This window comes from Lycium barbarum, chromosome 10, assembly GCF_019175385.1.
Source record: "Lycium barbarum isolate Lr01 chromosome 10, ASM1917538v2, whole genome shotgun sequence".
Classification (NCBI taxonomy): Eukaryota; Viridiplantae; Streptophyta; class Magnoliopsida; order Solanales; family Solanaceae; genus Lycium; species Lycium barbarum.
The window spans coordinates 108,157,018-108,175,120 of record NC_083346.1 but is presented as its reverse complement, the minus strand read 5'-3'; the positions used below and the strand labels follow the sequence as shown (position 1 = coordinate 108,175,120).

General features: G+C 34.5%; 1 protein-coding gene and 1 pseudogene across 3 annotated transcripts; one reads left to right on the top strand and one right to left on the bottom strand.

Moving 5' to 3' along the window:
* The first annotated feature begins 5,892 nt into the window (after positions 1 to 5,892).
* LOC132614184 (uncharacterized) lies at positions 5,893 to 9,390 on the top strand. Of its 3 annotated transcripts, XM_060328580.1 has the most exons (3): positions 6,003 to 6,141; positions 6,334 to 6,463; positions 7,965 to 9,390. In XM_060328580.1, exon 3 carries the CDS (start codon positions 7,965 to 7,967, stop codon positions 9,255 to 9,257), a length of 1,293 nt encoding a protein of 430 aa, XP_060184563.1. In that variant the 5' UTR covers positions 6,003 to 6,141; positions 6,334 to 6,463; the 3' UTR covers positions 9,258 to 9,390. The 3 variants fall into 3 exon arrangements, with proteins under 3 accessions (XP_060184562.1, XP_060184563.1, XP_060184564.1); XM_060328579.1 differs by lacking the exon at positions 6,334 to 6,463 and having other exon boundaries at positions 5,893 to 6,141; XM_060328581.1 differs by lacking the exons at positions 6,003 to 6,141; positions 6,334 to 6,463 and adding an exon at positions 6,481 to 7,297.
* A 1,501-nt stretch (positions 9,391 to 10,891) lies between these two features.
* Positions 10,892 to 18,103, bottom strand: part of LOC132615649 (uncharacterized) — a 13,087-nt pseudogene continuing 5,875 nt past the window's right edge.

Sequence of the window (18,103 nt, the reverse complement as noted above, 5' to 3'; positions counted from 1 at the left end):
TGGAACCCACCACATACAAACTCACGGGTAAAAAAAGTGGATTCCATATTAACAAAATCAAGCAATATTAAAAAAAAAAAGTGAATCCCATATTAAGAAAACGAACAATGTTAAAAAAAAGTGCTTAGAAAATCAAACAATTAAATCAATAATGATGGATTCATTGTCACATGCGTATCAACCCATTAGAGGGAGCAAATGAAATTATTGTATAACAACATACTTAAAATACAAAAATGCTTAGAAAATCAAACAATTAAATCAATAATGATGGATTTATTGCCACATACGTATCAACCCATTAATGGGAGCAAATGAAATTATTGTACAACAACATACTTAAAATATATATATATATATATATATATATATATATATATATATATATATATATATATATATATATATATATATATATATATATATATATATATATATATATATATCCGTTTTCTAATTTTTGAAAAAACAAATTGTGGGCCCATATAGCCTGATGGATTCATTGCCACATGCGTATCAACTCATTAGAGGGAACAAATGGAATTATTGTACAACAACATACTTAAAATATAAAAGTGCTTAGAAAATCAAACAATTAAATTAATAATGATGGATTTATTGTCACATGCATATCAACCCGTTAGTGGGAGCAAATGAAATTATTGTACAGCAACATACTTAAAATACTTTTAAAAAAAAAGTGTGGTCCCCATATTAAACACCAACCAATATTAAAAAATTCAAAAAAACACCAACCAATTAAGCATTTTAAAAAAAAAGTGTGGTCGCCATATTAAACACCAACCAATATTAAAAAGTAAAACAAAAACACCAACCAATATTTTTTTTTAAAAAAAGAAGTAAATAAAGTGAAACCCGCCATCTCCAAACTCACGGGGAAAAAAAAAGGTAGACTCCATATTAACAAAATCAAGCAATATAAAAAAAAAGTGAATTCCATATTAAAAAAATAAACAATGTCAAAAACAAATGTGCAGACTTTGTATTCGTAGCAAACACTAATATAATAAAGTTTTAGATATGAAGCACAAACTACAATGTTATATTAATCGTGTTTTGAACATCGTATCCCATATTGACAAAATCAAGCAATATAAAAAAAAAAGTGAATCCCATATTAAAAAAACAAACAATGTCAAAAAAAAAGTGCAGACTTTGTATTCATAGCAAACATTAATATAATAATGTTTTAGATACGGAGCACGAATCATAATGTTATATTAATCGTGTTTTGAACATAGTGTGTGTGTGTGTATATATATATATATATATATATATATATATATATATGCATAAAAATAGTGCAAACTAATAATGTCCAAAAGGGTGAGCCCCATACTAAACAACACCAAGCAATATAAAAAAAAAACTATATAAAGCATGGGTTTAGACCCATGTTTCGTCGTCCGTTGTCCCTTAAAAAAAAAGGAGGGGGGGGGGGGGGCTATACTAAATAACACCGAGCAATAAAAAAAAAAAGCAAGAAAAAAAATGGAACTCACCATCTCCAAACTCATGGGAAAAAAAAAGTGGACCCCATATTATCAAAATCAAGCAATATCAAAAAAAAAAATAAAAAAAATGTGAACCCCATATTAAAAAAAATATAATGTTAAAAAAAAGTGCAGACTTTATATTCGTAGCAAACACTAATATAATAAAGTTTTAGATACGGAGCACAAACTACAATGTTATAGTAATCGTGTTTTGAACATAGTATATGTATATATATTATATGCATAAAAATGGTATAAACTAATAATGTCCAAAAAAAAAAAGTGCACCCCATAAAGGGTGGACCCCATACTAAACGACATCAAGCAATATAAAAAAAAATGGATCCCACCATCTCCAAACTCACGGTAAAAAAAAGTGGACCCCATATTAACAAAATCAAGTAATATATATAAAAAAAAGTGAATCCCTTATTAAAAAAAAAGTGCAGACTTTGTATTCGTAGTAAACACTAATATAATAAAGTTTTATATACGGAGTACAAACTAAAATGTTATATTAATCGTATTTTGAACATAGTATATATATATATATATATATATATATATATATATATATATATATATATATATATATATATATATATATATATATATGCATAAAAATAGTGCAAATTAATAATGTCCAAAAAAAAAAAAAGTGCACCCCCTGTTAAAAATCAAACAATATTCATGTAATTTCCAATGTATCTCATTAAGTCAATAATGATGAATTCATTACCACGTGCTTGTCAATCCATGAAATTGCTTTTCTTCAAAAGGTTAAGTAGTCAAACCATACAATTTTCTTTCTTTTTTTATATTAGCCTGAGATCTAATCTAGATATTAAACTGTTGTATTTGCTATTCCGCTATGTCATTTATTTGTTATGTTTACTAAAATAAATATACTTAAAATATTTATATTTTAAAATAAGATAGAATTTAATTACTTTTTTTATTTTTATTCTTACTCTAATAAATGTGAAAAGAAATTAATGTCGTAAAAAAAAAATATCAAACGCAGATCAAATAATGAATAAGGTAAATTAGTCAATTATAATTCTAATCAACGTTTTCTTAAAAAACCATGCAAAAGACAACATGACAAGTAAAATGAGCTAAACCGAGAATATTTACTAAAAATTAAAAAATAGTATTTCTTCGTTTAAATAAAAAATCAATTTCTACTTTGTTTTGTTTTAAACATGTAAAATTAATTTAATAATTTGAATTAGAATTGTCCAAATCAAAATTTGATAAAAAATAATAAGTATTTTACACCTTTAAATTAATCGAATTAAAATTAAAAGTATCAACTGATGCTTAAATATTGCTATTGTTTTATCTCAAAGAGAAAAAAATAGTTTCCTTTTAAACAAGTCTTCTCTTTTAAAAAATATTAATAAATTTGCCGATTTTGTGTTCATAGCAAACATTAATATAATAAAATTTTAGATACGGAGCACAAACTACAATGTTATATTAATCGGGTTTTGAACATAATATATATATATATATATATATATATATATATATATATATATATATATATATATATATATATTATCACTATTAAAAAACAACTACATACACATAAATACATTATAATCTAAAGTGTTGGGTCCAGCACGGGCAGTCGGGCATAGGCCGTCTAGTATTTTATAGAAATGTGAAGAAGTGGGACGACCAAGGGCATCATGGTCATTTCAAGAAATCCTTCATTATTTGCTTATGCATTATGCTTCAAAGCTTGATCGTAAATTTCCAATGATAAAAAAACCAAGTCCTCCCCAGTGAAGTCAGATCTCACATGGACCCCGCATGTCCCCACTACAACTTTTCTTAAGTGTTTTGTGTCGGTATTCATTAGTGATTTTTTTTTTTTTTTAAAAGAGAATTGCTCTTTTCTGTTCTGATTTTATGGGGTGAAATTTTCATTTTTATTTATTCGAATGTCCACACAAAGGGAAGAATGAATTGTTATTTGCACATTTGATTATTGCACAAAATAATTATTGTAATAATAAAAAATATTATCATATGTAAAAGGTATTCATCTATCCACGTCATTTGAAAGCAATTTCAAATTGCAACTTTCATATATTTAAAAGTAATTTTAAAAGTAGAATTTGTCAAACCTCATAAGTTAAAAGGTGATGAGTTTTGTTCATACTGTATTATGAGACTACAATTTCTACGCATAATTAACGTGAGGATATAATTTAAGTAATATAATATAAATAAAGAATTTTTACTATCAGGTCACATAAGGATATCTATAAGTAAGTCTTCAGAAAAAGTAAAATTTGTAATTTTAAAATATGACAGATTTCACGCTACAATAGATAAATGAAACTTGATAGTGTAAAATTTCTTTACACTAACAATATATATAACATAAACTCATTTAATATGTATTGTTTGTACTCGATTTCCATGAGTAACTTTTAACTATTAATAAATTGTCTTAGAATTTGTTTTTTTGTAAACTCATTATGAAAATTAACATATGATATATCTATACAAACAAAAAAAATGATTTCATCTCCTTAATAAACATTATTTTATTTACTTTTACTCTTATACTATATTAGGTAAAGAAGGCTATACTTTCTTTATTGTAAATGATTTAGAATACGTATAATTTATATGGAATAACATCCAAATGTTTATTATCTTATCACCGGTTAATGTCACTTTTAAAAGAGTTATATAAAACATAATTCTACTACCTCATTAAATTACTATAATTTATATCAGTTTAATCTTTGTTAGTGCCTTTTAGTTCTCTTTATTTGAGATAGTACATTGCCTTATCATATATGCAAATTCCTTTAAAAATTCTATTTGCTTACTGTACTAAATTATTCTCTTGATTTTGTTGTGTATAAGACATGAAGTAAAGTCGTAGTTTCCTTTTGTTCCTCTCCATCTTTTATCATGTTACAAAATAATATAGTTTGTTTTAACTTTCATCAAGTGTGTGATTATTTTCACAGATAAACACTTGCAAGACAAACTTACATGTATTTGAGATTAGTTTACATGTAGGTTGATATGTTTTTTGCTTTGTCTAATTCTATAAATTTATTAATATAAATGAAGACTATCGTTGTAATTATTCTTGTAGAATTTTCAGATACAATATGAAAAGGATGCGATTGAAATTATTTTTTTTAATTTGATATATGTTTTTACATAATGTTGAAATGAGTATTAAAGCACATAATCTTTTGATGTTAATTGTGATAATTAGATAAGTTATATTTAATTTTATAGAAATAGAAAAGACAATTTATTGTAGCGTGATTCGTATTATAATTCTCTATCGTTTTTAGCTGGAAATAGAAGATCAATTTATTGTTCAGGAAACATAATTGAACACCTAATACTTTTTAAGATTATAATATTGGGCCCGTAAGCGCGCCCCTTCATATCTAGTGAAGAAGCAAACAGTTGTAGAAGTTGCTCGTCAACTAAACCAAAAATTTAATACAGAACCAGAGCAGTTTTGTGGGTGGAGCTAACTGTCCGTTAATATTTTGAGAGTTTGTTAGTTGAAGGATCAAAATCACCCTTATATTATAATTGAAGATCGAAATAGTGGTATGTTGGATAACACAAGGGCTAAACTTAGAATATGACATTAACATGAGAACTAAGAGCTCGTTTGGTTGGGAAATAACTTATCTCGGGATAACTAATCCCGGAATAAGTTATCCCGGGATAACTAATCCCGGAATAAGTTATCCCGGGATTAGTTATTCCACCCTCAAGGTGGGATAGAATAAGACTACAATTCCGAGATTAATTATTCCGGATTTTTATTCCAACCAAACATGGAATAAGGAGGCATTAAAATTTTATCTTGGGACTATTTTTGCTTATCCTTCACACCAAACGACCCCTAAAAGTGCTATTTGCTCCCCCCCCCCAAAAAAAAAAAAAAGAATCACACTCACACAAACACAACTATATCAGGAAATTCTAATTTTAATCCTTGTGATATCTAACTAGGCATATTTACCCTTCAATTTATGAAATGTATGCTTTTGATCCATCTTACTTGTGAATATTATTAGCCGTTCCATCACTTAATTACTCATGTATTATGTTAAGCTTGTACTGTTACTCAGTATTTGACGGCAATATAATTCTAAAAGTAGTTCAAATACAACATAATTCTTACATAAAAGGACTAAAAACACACATTTCGATTAATTGAAAGTTAAATATGCTCCATGAGATATCACAGGGACCAGACCGTAATATACCTATCATTTTGGGACTAAAAATGCTATTATCCCAAAAAAAAAAAAAAAAAAAAACAAAAACAAGATACTCACTCATAGTCACACATACACAAACACCAACTATATAAGGAAAGGTAATGGATCTCTCAACACATCAGTTATCTCTTCAAAATACTTCTCAAAACCCTAATTTTTCTAGGAAAAAGAATCAAGAAAAAGCTATGGATAAGTTAAGAGAATCAATCTTGAAACTTGCGAATAGTGAACCAAATGTACCATTGAGTGCTACCCAAAATTCACTTCTTCAAGAAAAACTTAATCATTTTCTTTATTGTCTTCATACTGGTCCAGATCATCCTCCTTATACTTGGGTAAGTCATTTTTTTCATGTAAAGTTGCTGTTTTTTGTTGTAAATTTGAGTTTTACTGCATTAATTTTTTTTTGGGGAAAAATGAGTGTAAAATTGGACCCCATTTGTGGAAAAATGTTTTTGTTGATGTTGATGATGATGATGATGTTGTTGTTATGGTTGTTATTGATGATGATGTTGTTGTTGTTGTAGATGTTGTTCTTGTTGTTGTTGATGATGATGACGTTGTTGTTGTTGTTGTTGTTGATGTTGATGATGATGTTGTTGTTGTTGATGATGATGATGATGATGTTGTTGCTGTTCTTGATGATGATGTTGTTGGGTAAAGTTTTACTGCACTGGTTAATCTTTTTGAAAAAGTCGGTATGAGATTGGAGAAAATTAGGGTTAATTTTAAGAGGGGTTGTCTCTTAGATGACTCAAATTATTAAGCCATGGAGAAGTTGAGAGAATGTTGTTGTTTTTCATGTGAAGTTGGTGTTTTTACACTTAAAGTTGGTATTTTTCATGTAAAATCCGTGTTTTTTCATGTAAAGTTGGTATTTTTCATGTAAAATTGGTATTTTTTCATGTGTAGTTGAAAGTTGTGTTAGTTCATGTAAAATTGTTTTTTTTTTTCATGTAAAGTTGGTTTTTTTCATGTAAAGTTGGCTTTTTTCATGGACAGTTGGTGTTTTTTATTGTAAAGTTGGTATTTTCCATTGTAAATTGCAGTACAAGTGATTGTTGGGTACAGATTTTTTTTTTTTTTGAAAAAATGTAAATTGGAAAAAATTAGGGTTAATTGAGGAGGGTTTACCTCTTAGATGACTCAAATTATTAAGCTATTTTTTTTGATGACATGGGAACCCGAAGCCGCTACCCTTCGGGTGTGCACAGGGTAAACCCAGCTTCCGTGCAATAGCTCGCAAACCACACAGAAGAGGTAACCCGCACTAGGCAAGCCCGGTGCGACGAGTTCGACTCAGAAGGCAAATCCCCTACTGTCGTAGGCAGGGGGTTTCGAACCTGAGACCTCCATTATGAAAGCCTCATGCTCAACCAACAGAGCCACCCTTGTGGGTGATTATTAAGTTATTGAAACGGTGCCCTAAGCTTTTTAATAGCAAAGGAAGTATGCGGAGGGTCCGGTTATGTGTCTGATATCTTTTGTAAGGTACATTGTCTTGTTGTAAACAATGATGGCCGGTTTTTCCCATTTGTATGAGATGCATATATGGATCAGGTTTTTTCTGTCTGTATTTATCGTGCTTGATAAATAATTGGACAAATTTATCATGTGGGTCTGCTGGAAAAAAAATGAATTCTTGATTATAGTTTTCAGTTTGAGTGCTTGGGAAGTTAACCTGCCTATGTGTATATGAGTCCAGATTCTCTGGTTATGTGTTGGGGCTTTTCGATTAGCTTATTCAGTAATCATTATTCTTTTGAAAAAGGAAATATTTATTCTCATTTATGTTAGCATGTGTTTGTCATAGTTTTGTCGGTTCTGTTCATTTCACATTATTGGATTTGTATGTATTCGGGAAAAAGTGAGATTTTTCATTTGTTATTATGATGTCAATACCTTCCTCAGACACTAGCCAAAAGATTTGTTTTTGAAAGTTTTTCTTAATTAAGAGCTTGATTAATCAAAGTAGCAATCCAAGTTCTGACCTCGGAGACTTGATTAGCTATTTCTCTTCCCATTCATTGCTTAACGAGTAACAGTGAATAGTTTTGAAGCCTCTATATTTGGATTTTTGCAAAGTTTCTATAGTTAAAGCTTTTTCCATCCACAAATGAGAGTTTATTGTCTAATCCAATGTTTTCTTTTGTTATAGATGATTGAAAAGGCCTTGCAGGAATTGGATGAAGAAGGAGGATCCAGTGAAGACTCAATATCGGAGGTTATCAAGAAAGAATATGACAGTTTGCCATGGGCTCATACGACCCTGCTGAAACGTCATCTACAGATGATGTCTGAAAAGGGAGAAGTCCTTATGATAGATGGAGGACGGTTTTCGCTTCCTGGTGACAGCAAAAGCATGAATCAAAAGAGAAAAAGAAAGAGGAAGAGAAGGCTGGATTGGGAAGTTAAACAAAAGAAGCTGCGGAAGAAGCAAAAGAATGGGGGAAAGCGGGTGCAGCGCGATGGTGGCGAAGTTGCTAAAGAACAGAAGAAGCTGGATGAGCAACAAAACGAAGTCACTGTTGATGTGAAACAGGGGCAAGAAAATCAAGTACATGGAGAATATTGGGAGTTGGTTGTGCATCATAATGAACCAAGCACGGGTAAAGAAGATGAACTGTTAAATGCGCAGAAAAATTCTGTAACTGGACAGAAAATTCTTCCCAAAAGAGCTCAAAGGATCAGAGTAGTGCTTAAACAGAAAGGGAAGCAAAATTTTGATGCTACAGAAGGATCAATGCCTGTTGAACCTCCCAGGTGTATGATGCCAGAAGGGATTGAGCAACTAGAGGATCCAAACCTGCAGCAACTGAAGTTTAGTGTCAGCAGAGTTGAGAAAACAGCTGACATCAGTAACTTATGTCCAAAAGATATTGTGGAAAACGAACAACCTGGAGTTAAGCTGCCTCAAATTTTAAGTCCTGAAGCGCCTCCAGGTTTTGAGTTTAGGGCGGAGGAGGATGCCACTGCAAATAAAGCGCATAACTCCTCGTCTGTAGGTTTGGACTCCCCGAAGGAAGACTGTGTTGTGGATCAGAGTTCTGAGAGACCTACTGAGGACCAAGTACCTAGAGTGGATGACTTGTCCGATGCATTAAAACAGGCTAAAGAGAATCCAAAGCAGCAAAGACACACCGGTGATGAATCTGTGCCATCAGAAGCTGTTTTGTCCTTGAACCCGAATGAGCAGCAGACCTTAGATACTGAAAGGTTAGAAGAGGAGTCTGTTGCTGAGGATCTGTTAAAGACTAAGAAGCAGCAAAAGGAGCACCGTGGTGGGCAGCAAACAAATAGGCCAACGCGGACTTTGACGAGGGCGCAAAGGAAAGGAACAGTAACTCCAAATGCACCAATTGAGAGCTCATCAGAACCAGAGCAGCCGTCCATTCCAAGAAAAATGACAAGATTTCAGCTACAAAAGATCAAAAATCAACCTGTTAAATAAAAAAGAAGCACAAATTATTCAAAATAAAAATACTAATTAATTTCGATAATAATATATATGCATTTGTACACACAAACTATGTTGAAATCCTCTTTCATATATACTCACAAGAAAAGTCCCGTCTTCACTCTGATTCTTTCTTTTCCTTGGAAAATTCAAATAATGCTGGTTCCTTCCCTTCGAGAAAAATAATTGAGAAATCAAAGATGGACCATCGATGCAAAAACCAAGCTAATGAACCCAAACTTTAAAATGTATGAGGAATATATTATTCATCATTAAATTATTGTAATTGGTAGTCTCAGTATTATAATTTCTTCTTTTATATTAAACTTTTTTTTTTCTATTTTTATAATATTCACTATTCAAAACGTGTTCTACAGGAGCTCAAGTTCAATTAAATGGACTACACCATCATACAAGCACACATTTCATTTGTTAATCATTAAAACACTTGAGAAATGAACAACCGTAATGGCAGATCAAGTCGGAATAAGTTTTGCTAAAAATATTTCGACAAGTATGTAATAATTTGGCCAGTCTTGATCGGCAACTGGGAGTTTTTTGAATGGCTTCAATCGGCTGACCATTCGAGTATTTTAAGTCATGATACTCCTATAATTGTAATGACTTTTATATAGCTTTTGTTATTTGAGGTTATCTTTTCTTAAAAAGTGAAACAAAAAGGAGAATACATCCAAATACATCGAGTCATCATAAAATTACGTAGCTAACTTACACCAATTAGGTGTCCTTGAGGGTATTTATGTCAGTAATTATAAACTTTAATATTAGGCGAAGAGTGGTCAAGGTGTGTGCAAACTGATCTGGAGACTAGATGTGACGTGGTCAATGAAAGTGGGTTAAAAATCCTGTGGTCTCAGGTTCAAATCCTAGCAGAGGCAAAAACATGAAGTGATATCTTCCCATCTGTTCAAATTTTGATGAACAAAGTTATCTAGTATCTGTGTTGTTGGGAGATTCCAGGTAGGCTGTGGAATTCATGGAGATGCGCACAAGCTAATCTTGGGCACACCAACATAAGATAACATATCAGAGTGCAGAATTTGTTCAACAATGAGTTTATCAAGTCAATCTCATTACTAAATCCTTTTCCTTGTTCTATGTATCTCGTTCGCTTTCTTTGAAGAAAACCAAGGTTTATATCTGTAAAAGCTTACACTGTCTGATAAAAAGGCAGAATGTAGTATTGCAATTGAATGACAAAGTTTAGGGTTGAAGTTTAGAGTTGATGCTTATTCATAAAATTCAGGCATACACAGCAAAACAAAAACAAACAGACAACAGCCACTAACTGAAACTCAAGGAGAACATCCTCTTTCCTTGTCTCAAATCAAAATTTTCAATGTGATCACATGTTTCTTATTATTAGAAAGTGAAAAATATGCATATTAACGTCTTTGGCTTTTTAATGACTAATGAGCAACATAAGAGTTGGTAATTCAGCTCAGTTAGCATGCAAAGTCTATCTTAATACAATAGCTTTGAAGAAAATTCAATGGGATATACAGTTCAAGTGAAAGAGGAGAATGGGATGCTCCCTTTCAGTATGAAGGGCTTTAACCCCTTACCGTGCTTATCCAGCACGAATTAAAACTTGTTGGGCCAATGAATTTAGGGTACCAGATAATTAGATCGAGAAAAAAAATTGAAGCACTTCAACAACACTAAATAAAGGAGAGCGGTTGCCTTAACAAAAAGAAAACGGAAACCAGGGATTAACTTAAGTTGCAGCTCTTACAAAAAGGAAATTGATGAGATGCAAATGATTTTCATCGACCACTAATCTTTATGTGACTGCATAGGTTTCTAATGAAAAATTGAACTACAACAGGGTCGAAGCTCATTCAGCAACAGCACCAGCTCCACTACTTCTAGCTCTGTTCTTGCGGTTCCATATTGGAGTAGTCTCAATGAGCTTATGAGGGACAAGACGTTTTTCACGTTTGGTTAGCTTTTTGATGTTGTGTACTCTCAACTTAGTTATCTCGGCCTCCTCCTCCGGTGTTATTTCCCTAACTACCACTGTCAGTCTACATACAGGCCTCATCATCATTCCACACTTTCCTTTGGCATGGTATGACAACCTTTTCTAATAAAGCCCCTTCCTAAGAAATGCTTCAGCTGCACCAGACATGATGAATAAGGATGAAGTACTCCAAGGGTAGAAATGAGATGAAAACATGTAAAGTTATTTTCTGTCAATTTTACCAACAAGAGGACGATCCGGGTAAAATCCATGGTTATAAACTGCATTTGCCCGAGCTGAGTGTATAACCTACACAACAAATGTTCCCGTTATGTCACATTTGAACTATAAGTAATGAACCTCTTTATACTTCAGTGTTCATGTTAGACAATGGTACAACAACTTGGTGTTTGGGAAAGAATAATTGTCAACGATATTATACAGTTTGGCGTGCTTTCTTGTGAATAGACAAAAAGCTGTCATAGAAACACTTGACAAACCGAGGCAATATATTTTTCATAGAAGTAATCTTTTAATATCAGATCTTCAGTGGCCTGACCTGATAGAAAGTTTTGGCAGCTCGTTTTACCGTCACTTGCAACTGTAACAATGAGTCTTCAACAAGCATTCCACGAACTAATGCAGCAACCAAGTTCACCTTCTTTGGGCTCTGAAAAAGGACGACACATTAAAATATAAAAGAATAGCAGGTGTAGGATTATTAGCAGTTGCTGCTGATGGGGTAACATCATAAAAATTGTTAGTTATCCCAAACTAACAAATAGCAGAACGCTATAACTACCACATGCACATCTAAATTTGGTTCTAAATTTGGAAAATTTATCTAAAATCAGACAAGACTTTGGACCAGGTAAAACGGAGCTGTCATGGCTGGTAAAAATGCAAATATACAAGGTAATATAAGCAAGTTATAAATGTAGAAAGCGCCAACAAACTGTTTCAATGATAGATCAATCAGACTCGACAAAGCATAGCCGGTTACAAGCTCAATTAAACCAGTAAGCAAACATGCGTCAACAAATTAAATAGCTTATCTATAGTTTAATTATGATGAATCTTTGAGAATAGATGATTCAAATAGGCAACCACAATTATTTTGAGATTGAAATGTAGTTGATTGATATAAAAGTTGAAATTAGTCCTTTCGATAGAAGACACATTTGCTGATATTAAGGATTATAATAGATTGGGAACAAAAATTGTTAAGAAAAAGCAAGAGAAGACGATATAGGGAGAGTTTCCAGCCCGAGGGTGGCGTAGCGGTCAAAGAATTGGAGTCACAACCCTGAGAACCAAGATTTGAATCCCAGTAGAGGCCACCCTGGTGAATTCTTCTTATCTATCTAACCAACCTTGGTGAGTAGAGTTACCTGATAACTATGCTAGTGGGAGATAACAGTTAAAGTGTGGATTAGTGAGGTGCGCGTAAACCGTCCCCAGCACCAAAGTTATCAAAAAAGAAAAGCAACTCCGCCTAACCTTGATCGTGAAGAACTATTTCCTAAAAATAAGTCCAACTCCCTTGCCCGAAAGAGAATAGATGAGATCTAGGATGGCTGCTCTGTAAGGAGAGAATCTGGTAGAAGACATTTAGGAGTTATGAGGCTTCGGGGGAGGAATGGGAAAGAGGGCTGTGAACAGTAACATGAATAGTAAAATTGTAGAAATCAAGATGACGAAGAAGAAAGATCTAGAAATTTCCCCTAGAAAGAAGCAAGAGACCATGTAATTCTCATAAAATCAGAAGGCTGTGGCATCTCATACCTGTTTTATACCCCTCAAAACTGCTTGAACTTTTAAAGGTTTAGAAGTTGCTTTCTCTGCTTCCATACTTCCAGTAGATGTTACCAGTGGTGTTAACGGAGAACAAATTGGCATGGCATCAGCTGATGAGTGTGCAAGTAATATCCTTGAACTAGACAGCCCTTGTCAAAAAAGAGAGTAAATATTCAAAAATAATGAAACTGTTTTTTTTTTCTTTTTTCGAAACTGTATTAAAAAAAAAAAAAATTGAGCGGGAGTTCGAACTAGAAATCAAGGAGTTCTAACGAAGGGCAAAAATTAAAGACCACCAATTTAATGGGCAAAAATTAAAGACCACCCAAAATAAGGGCATTCCTGCGAATTGCCCACTAATTTCGGCCTATGGATTTTAGATCCATAAGGGGTATAGTCCTTCATTTTTTTCTGTGGATTGTCCTTCAAAGGCATTGTTCTTTAATTTTTGCCCTCAAATTGTTGGTCTTTAATGCAACCAAACAAGAGAAAATAAGAAAACATTTTCCGTCATACCAAACACACCGCTAATGTATTTGTCATATTACGGGCTGATAGTGAAAAAGGTAATGTCATCCTTGTTTAATCGTTTTGTAGGATTTCTCAAAAGAGGAAGCAGTATGATCAAGTTGAATAAATATTACATTGATATACGTCACATTATTTACATTCATTAGTAAAACAAAGTTGTACAATTACATTCATGAACTTGCTAATGAGAGAGACAAAGAACAATCAGATTGCTCATGTTGTTGGTGGTGGTTCAACTAATACAAGAACTGTGCCATAATTGGAGAAAAATAGGTTTTTAACAATTGGAGTTGATAGTACATACTTCATCTGGGTAGATTCCACTGAAAGAAGGAAAAACCAAGCATTAATCAGAACGTAGCATACAAACTAAATCTAGGATGATAAAAGCTAAAGGAAAAGAGGGGGCTAGCCTTCCGTTATTTAAAGGCTGACAATATCAAGAAGCTTTTTCTTTCATTCACATAATTAATCTTAGCAACAAATGTGACAACTATTGTTGATAACCAAATGTGAAGTAATACCACAAAAGATTAATCTGTAAACTTTCAACGAAAAAGTTCATTTCTGGCTTTTATTTGTCAGCAAAGTAACAAATCATACATGGTATGATACCTAAGAAAACAACTACTAACTGAACATGTTTTCCAAAGCAAGCTACTGGAAATATATGGTCTCACCCCTGCTATATTGCGATATTTCAAGTTATTTTCAATTGATAAATTAGAAGTAAAATTTTTAGAAGAAGAGTTTTGGTATATACTGAAACTGAAGTGTAACAACAAGAAATTAAATACAAGTGAGTGTGTTGTCATGCTTTGTCTACTTCTCCAAGCTTTCAGAACAAGGAAGTACTTGCAAACATTATGTTCTTGAAGAGTTTAACAAACTGGTTAGGACAATATATACAATGGATCAACTAAGTTACCAAACAATTAGTCCATCAATTACAAACAAATTCCCTTATAAGTTTAGTCACAAAAGTTAGCTGACCAACCAAAGGTCAGAACTTTGAACCAAAAGTACTCGTAAAGATATTTGTGAAACTTTTAAGTGGAAAAAAGAAAGTAACTTTTGACTTTAATTACCTTTGTTCTATGAAAGTCAAAAAGTAATTGCAAAAGGGACTTGGTTAACCTGCGAATATTTTAATAGACAAAATAATGAATTAGGGCACAATAACTTAACTATAACCTCTATCGGCGACTCTATCGTTACAAGCAGCCTAGGACTTGACCCGTCACTCGGCTAAGCATTGGCTTTACCTTTGACATGTAGTAAGTTATTTGAGTGCTAAATTAGTCCCAGGCTCCACTAAAACAATTAGGTGGATGAGAATCACATATTTGAATCAAGCAAGCATTCAGTTAAGGCATCAAAACTACCAACAAACATAAAGTATCATCAAGAATATAACGCTAAATTGAACTTTTATCATCACTGGAATGATTTCTCAATAATATCATGATGCTTTACTGAGCCATGGACTATAAAGCAGCAAAATGCGTAGGTGATGGTTCTGACGGATTCTGTTCCATTGTATTATGTTGTGTTATTGTGTATGTTTGACGTAAAACATAAAACATGAAATTGGAAAAAGAAAATATGAGTAATAAATATTTGGTATAACATGTGGTGTTTACTCCTTAATTATTTTTTTCATTGTTGAAGCCAAAATTGTTGAAAGATATTGTATACGGTAAAAATCGGATATATGCAAGACCGGTGAAATCGGGGACCGAAGATAAGAAGAGACAGGCATGATCACCAAGTCTTCCCTTAGAACTGGTGAAATTGCACCGGCTGCGGCTGACCTGAGAAAAATGAAGCAAATCTGTTTGGTCCGGTATCACCGGATCAAACTCCACATCACAGTCAGTCCGGTTTCTCCATGACCGAGTTGATCGTGGCCGTTGGTCCGGTTCCTCCATGACCAAGTTGATCGTGGCCGTTGGTCCGGTTTCAGCATGACCGAGTTGATCGTGGTCGTTAGTCCGGTTAATCAGTTACAAAATCGCCATGCGTCAACATCGTTCTGTCACATTGTATCGACACATTGTATCGACAACCGTACGGGTGTCAGACCGTACGACCCAACCTTATCCTTTTAGGGTTTACTTTATTCTAAAAAGGCTTTATATTGTATGCAAGGCCCAGAAGGCAAAACTATAGATAAGAGGCTTTTCCCTACTTTTAAGGGTTAGCTTTTTTGAGATCTAGAGCATTGTAATAGCAAATCAAAATATCATTTCTCCCTTTGGCCCGAATCAGTGGAATATTGTTATCTTAGCTTACTCTTCTAATACCATTAACTTAATCTTCCATAGCAACGTATTTATTCAAGTTATTAACGCATATATTCATATATACATACAATGGCACACGAGTCCATTTATATATTCCACATAAACCAAAAATAGATTAAAGTTTATCCACATATCTTATACCTCATTTACAAATTCAATTGATTACCTAAATTCGGGGTAAATAGTTTGGCGCTCACCGTGGGGCTAGGATAATAGTGGTCTTTGATCCTGGCTTCTATCTCTTGCCCGTTAAGATTGAAGAAATCTTTTGTTCGTCTCTGTGAAAACGGACCAAATGGCAAGCAGTGGGCAATCTGGTCACATCAACAACAACGAGATTGTGGCCGAAAATGAGAACAGTGGCTACGGGACTTACCAGCAGAACCCATCGACCCAAACTCTGTTGATTCAAGGGAGGGCCTCAACTGACAGAACACCGTGAACCAGGAGAATGCCGCCCAGCTGGCCACCGATCCCTTAAATACTCACAATTCAATTACTTTGTCTCGGGCACAAGGCCGGAAAGTGCCGGATACCCCGGATGATATTAACTTACGTTTAATTTTTAAAATATTGCAGGAACAGAGAGCAGCTATTGTTGAACAAGGAGTCGCAATAGCCCAGTTGTAAAGAAAAAATGATGAAACGGCCCTGGAAAGGACGAAAGGTGTTGCCGAACCCAGAAGGGACGAAACACGGATGGTCGAGAGTAATGGGTCCGGAGCTGGTTCATCCACCGAAGTTCTGAGAATGCTCGAAACATTGGCAAAGCGGGTAGGCTCAACTGAGAAGAGGGTGGAAACATATAACTCTCGGGTGGACCAGATCCCGGGGGCTCCGCCTTTTCTGAAAGGACCAGATTCGAAGAGGTACATTCAGAGGCCTTTTCCTCCGAGTGCGGCTCCGAAATTGATCCCGAAGAGGTTCAAAATGCCGAATATCCAGAAATATGATGGCACAACGGACCCGTAGGAACACGTGACTTCATACACCTATGCCATAAAAGGCAATGATGTCGAAGAGGATGAAATTGAATCCGTGTTGTTGAAAAAGTTTGGGGAAACTCTGTCGAAGGGAGCATTGACTTGGTACGACCATCTGCCCGAGCATTCAATCACTTCTTTCGAAATGCTCGCGGATGCGTTCATAAAAGCTCATGCCGGTGCCAAAAAGGTGCTGGCCCGTAAGGGGGTTATTTTCCGTATAGCCCAAAGGGATGATGAGTTATTACGTGAATTTGTCAACTGGTTCCGAAGGGAACGGATGGAGCTCCCTCCGGTTCCGGAGGAATGGGCTGCGCAAGCTTTTACCAAAGGGCTTAATCCTCGAAGCTCGACGGCCTCGTTCAAACTAAAAGAGAACTTACTGGAATATGAGGCTGTAACCTGGGCTGATGTTCATAACAGGTATGAATCAAAAATCCGGGTAGAGGATGACCAGCTTGAGCTCCCCCCGGGACCTGTAAATATGAGCAAAAGTTCTGAGAGATCGAGGAAAAATTACGAGCCGGAGTCTAGACCATCGAGGGAAAGGTATTGGCCGTACTCTCATTCAGAAAAGCCAAGCTTCCGATAGGAAAAATTGAGGGTTAGTCCCAGTCAGTTATCCAGTCGGGGTGATAAATGGACCGAGCGCCCGTCGAACAGCCGAGGACTATCATTTAGAAGTGATGCCTGGAGCTCGGCTACCAATAAAGACTTACCGAGGATATCGGAGTACAACTTCAGCATCAATACTTCGGATCTCGTCTCGGCCATAGGTCGTATCGCAGAAGCAAGATGGCCGAGACCATTGAGATCAGATCCCGGACAACGGGATCCAAACGTGATATGTGAGTACCACGGAACCCATGGGCACAGGACTGAAGATTGTCGCCAATTTAGAGAGAAGGTGGCTCGGTTATTGAAAAATGGCCACCTTCGAGATTTCTTGAGTAAACGGGCTAAAAGCCATTACAAGGAAAAGGAATCCCACAAACGGGCTGAACCAGTAGAACCTCAGCATATAATCAACATGATAATCGGGGGTATGGATGCGCCTCGAGGCCCGGTGATGAAACAGACAAAGGTTTCCATTGTACGTGAGAAGCGCAGCCGGGATTACATGGCCGAAGGTTCCATCTCCTTCAGCAACGAGGATGCAGAAGGCATCATTCAACCGCACAATGATGCTTTAGTAATTTCTATTCTTATTTTCAAATCACAAGTCAAGCGTATTTTGGG

Excerpts from the sequence above, each read along its gene's own strand:
- LOC132614184 (XM_060328579.1), top strand. The coding sequence starts at position 5,908 with ATGGATCTCTCAACACATCAGTTATCTCTTCAAAATACTTCTCAAAAC. Across the intron at positions 6,142-7,964 it reads ATCATCCTCCTTATACTTGG|ATGATTGAAAAGGCCTTGCA; the intron begins GTAAGTCATTTT and ends CTTTTGTTATAG.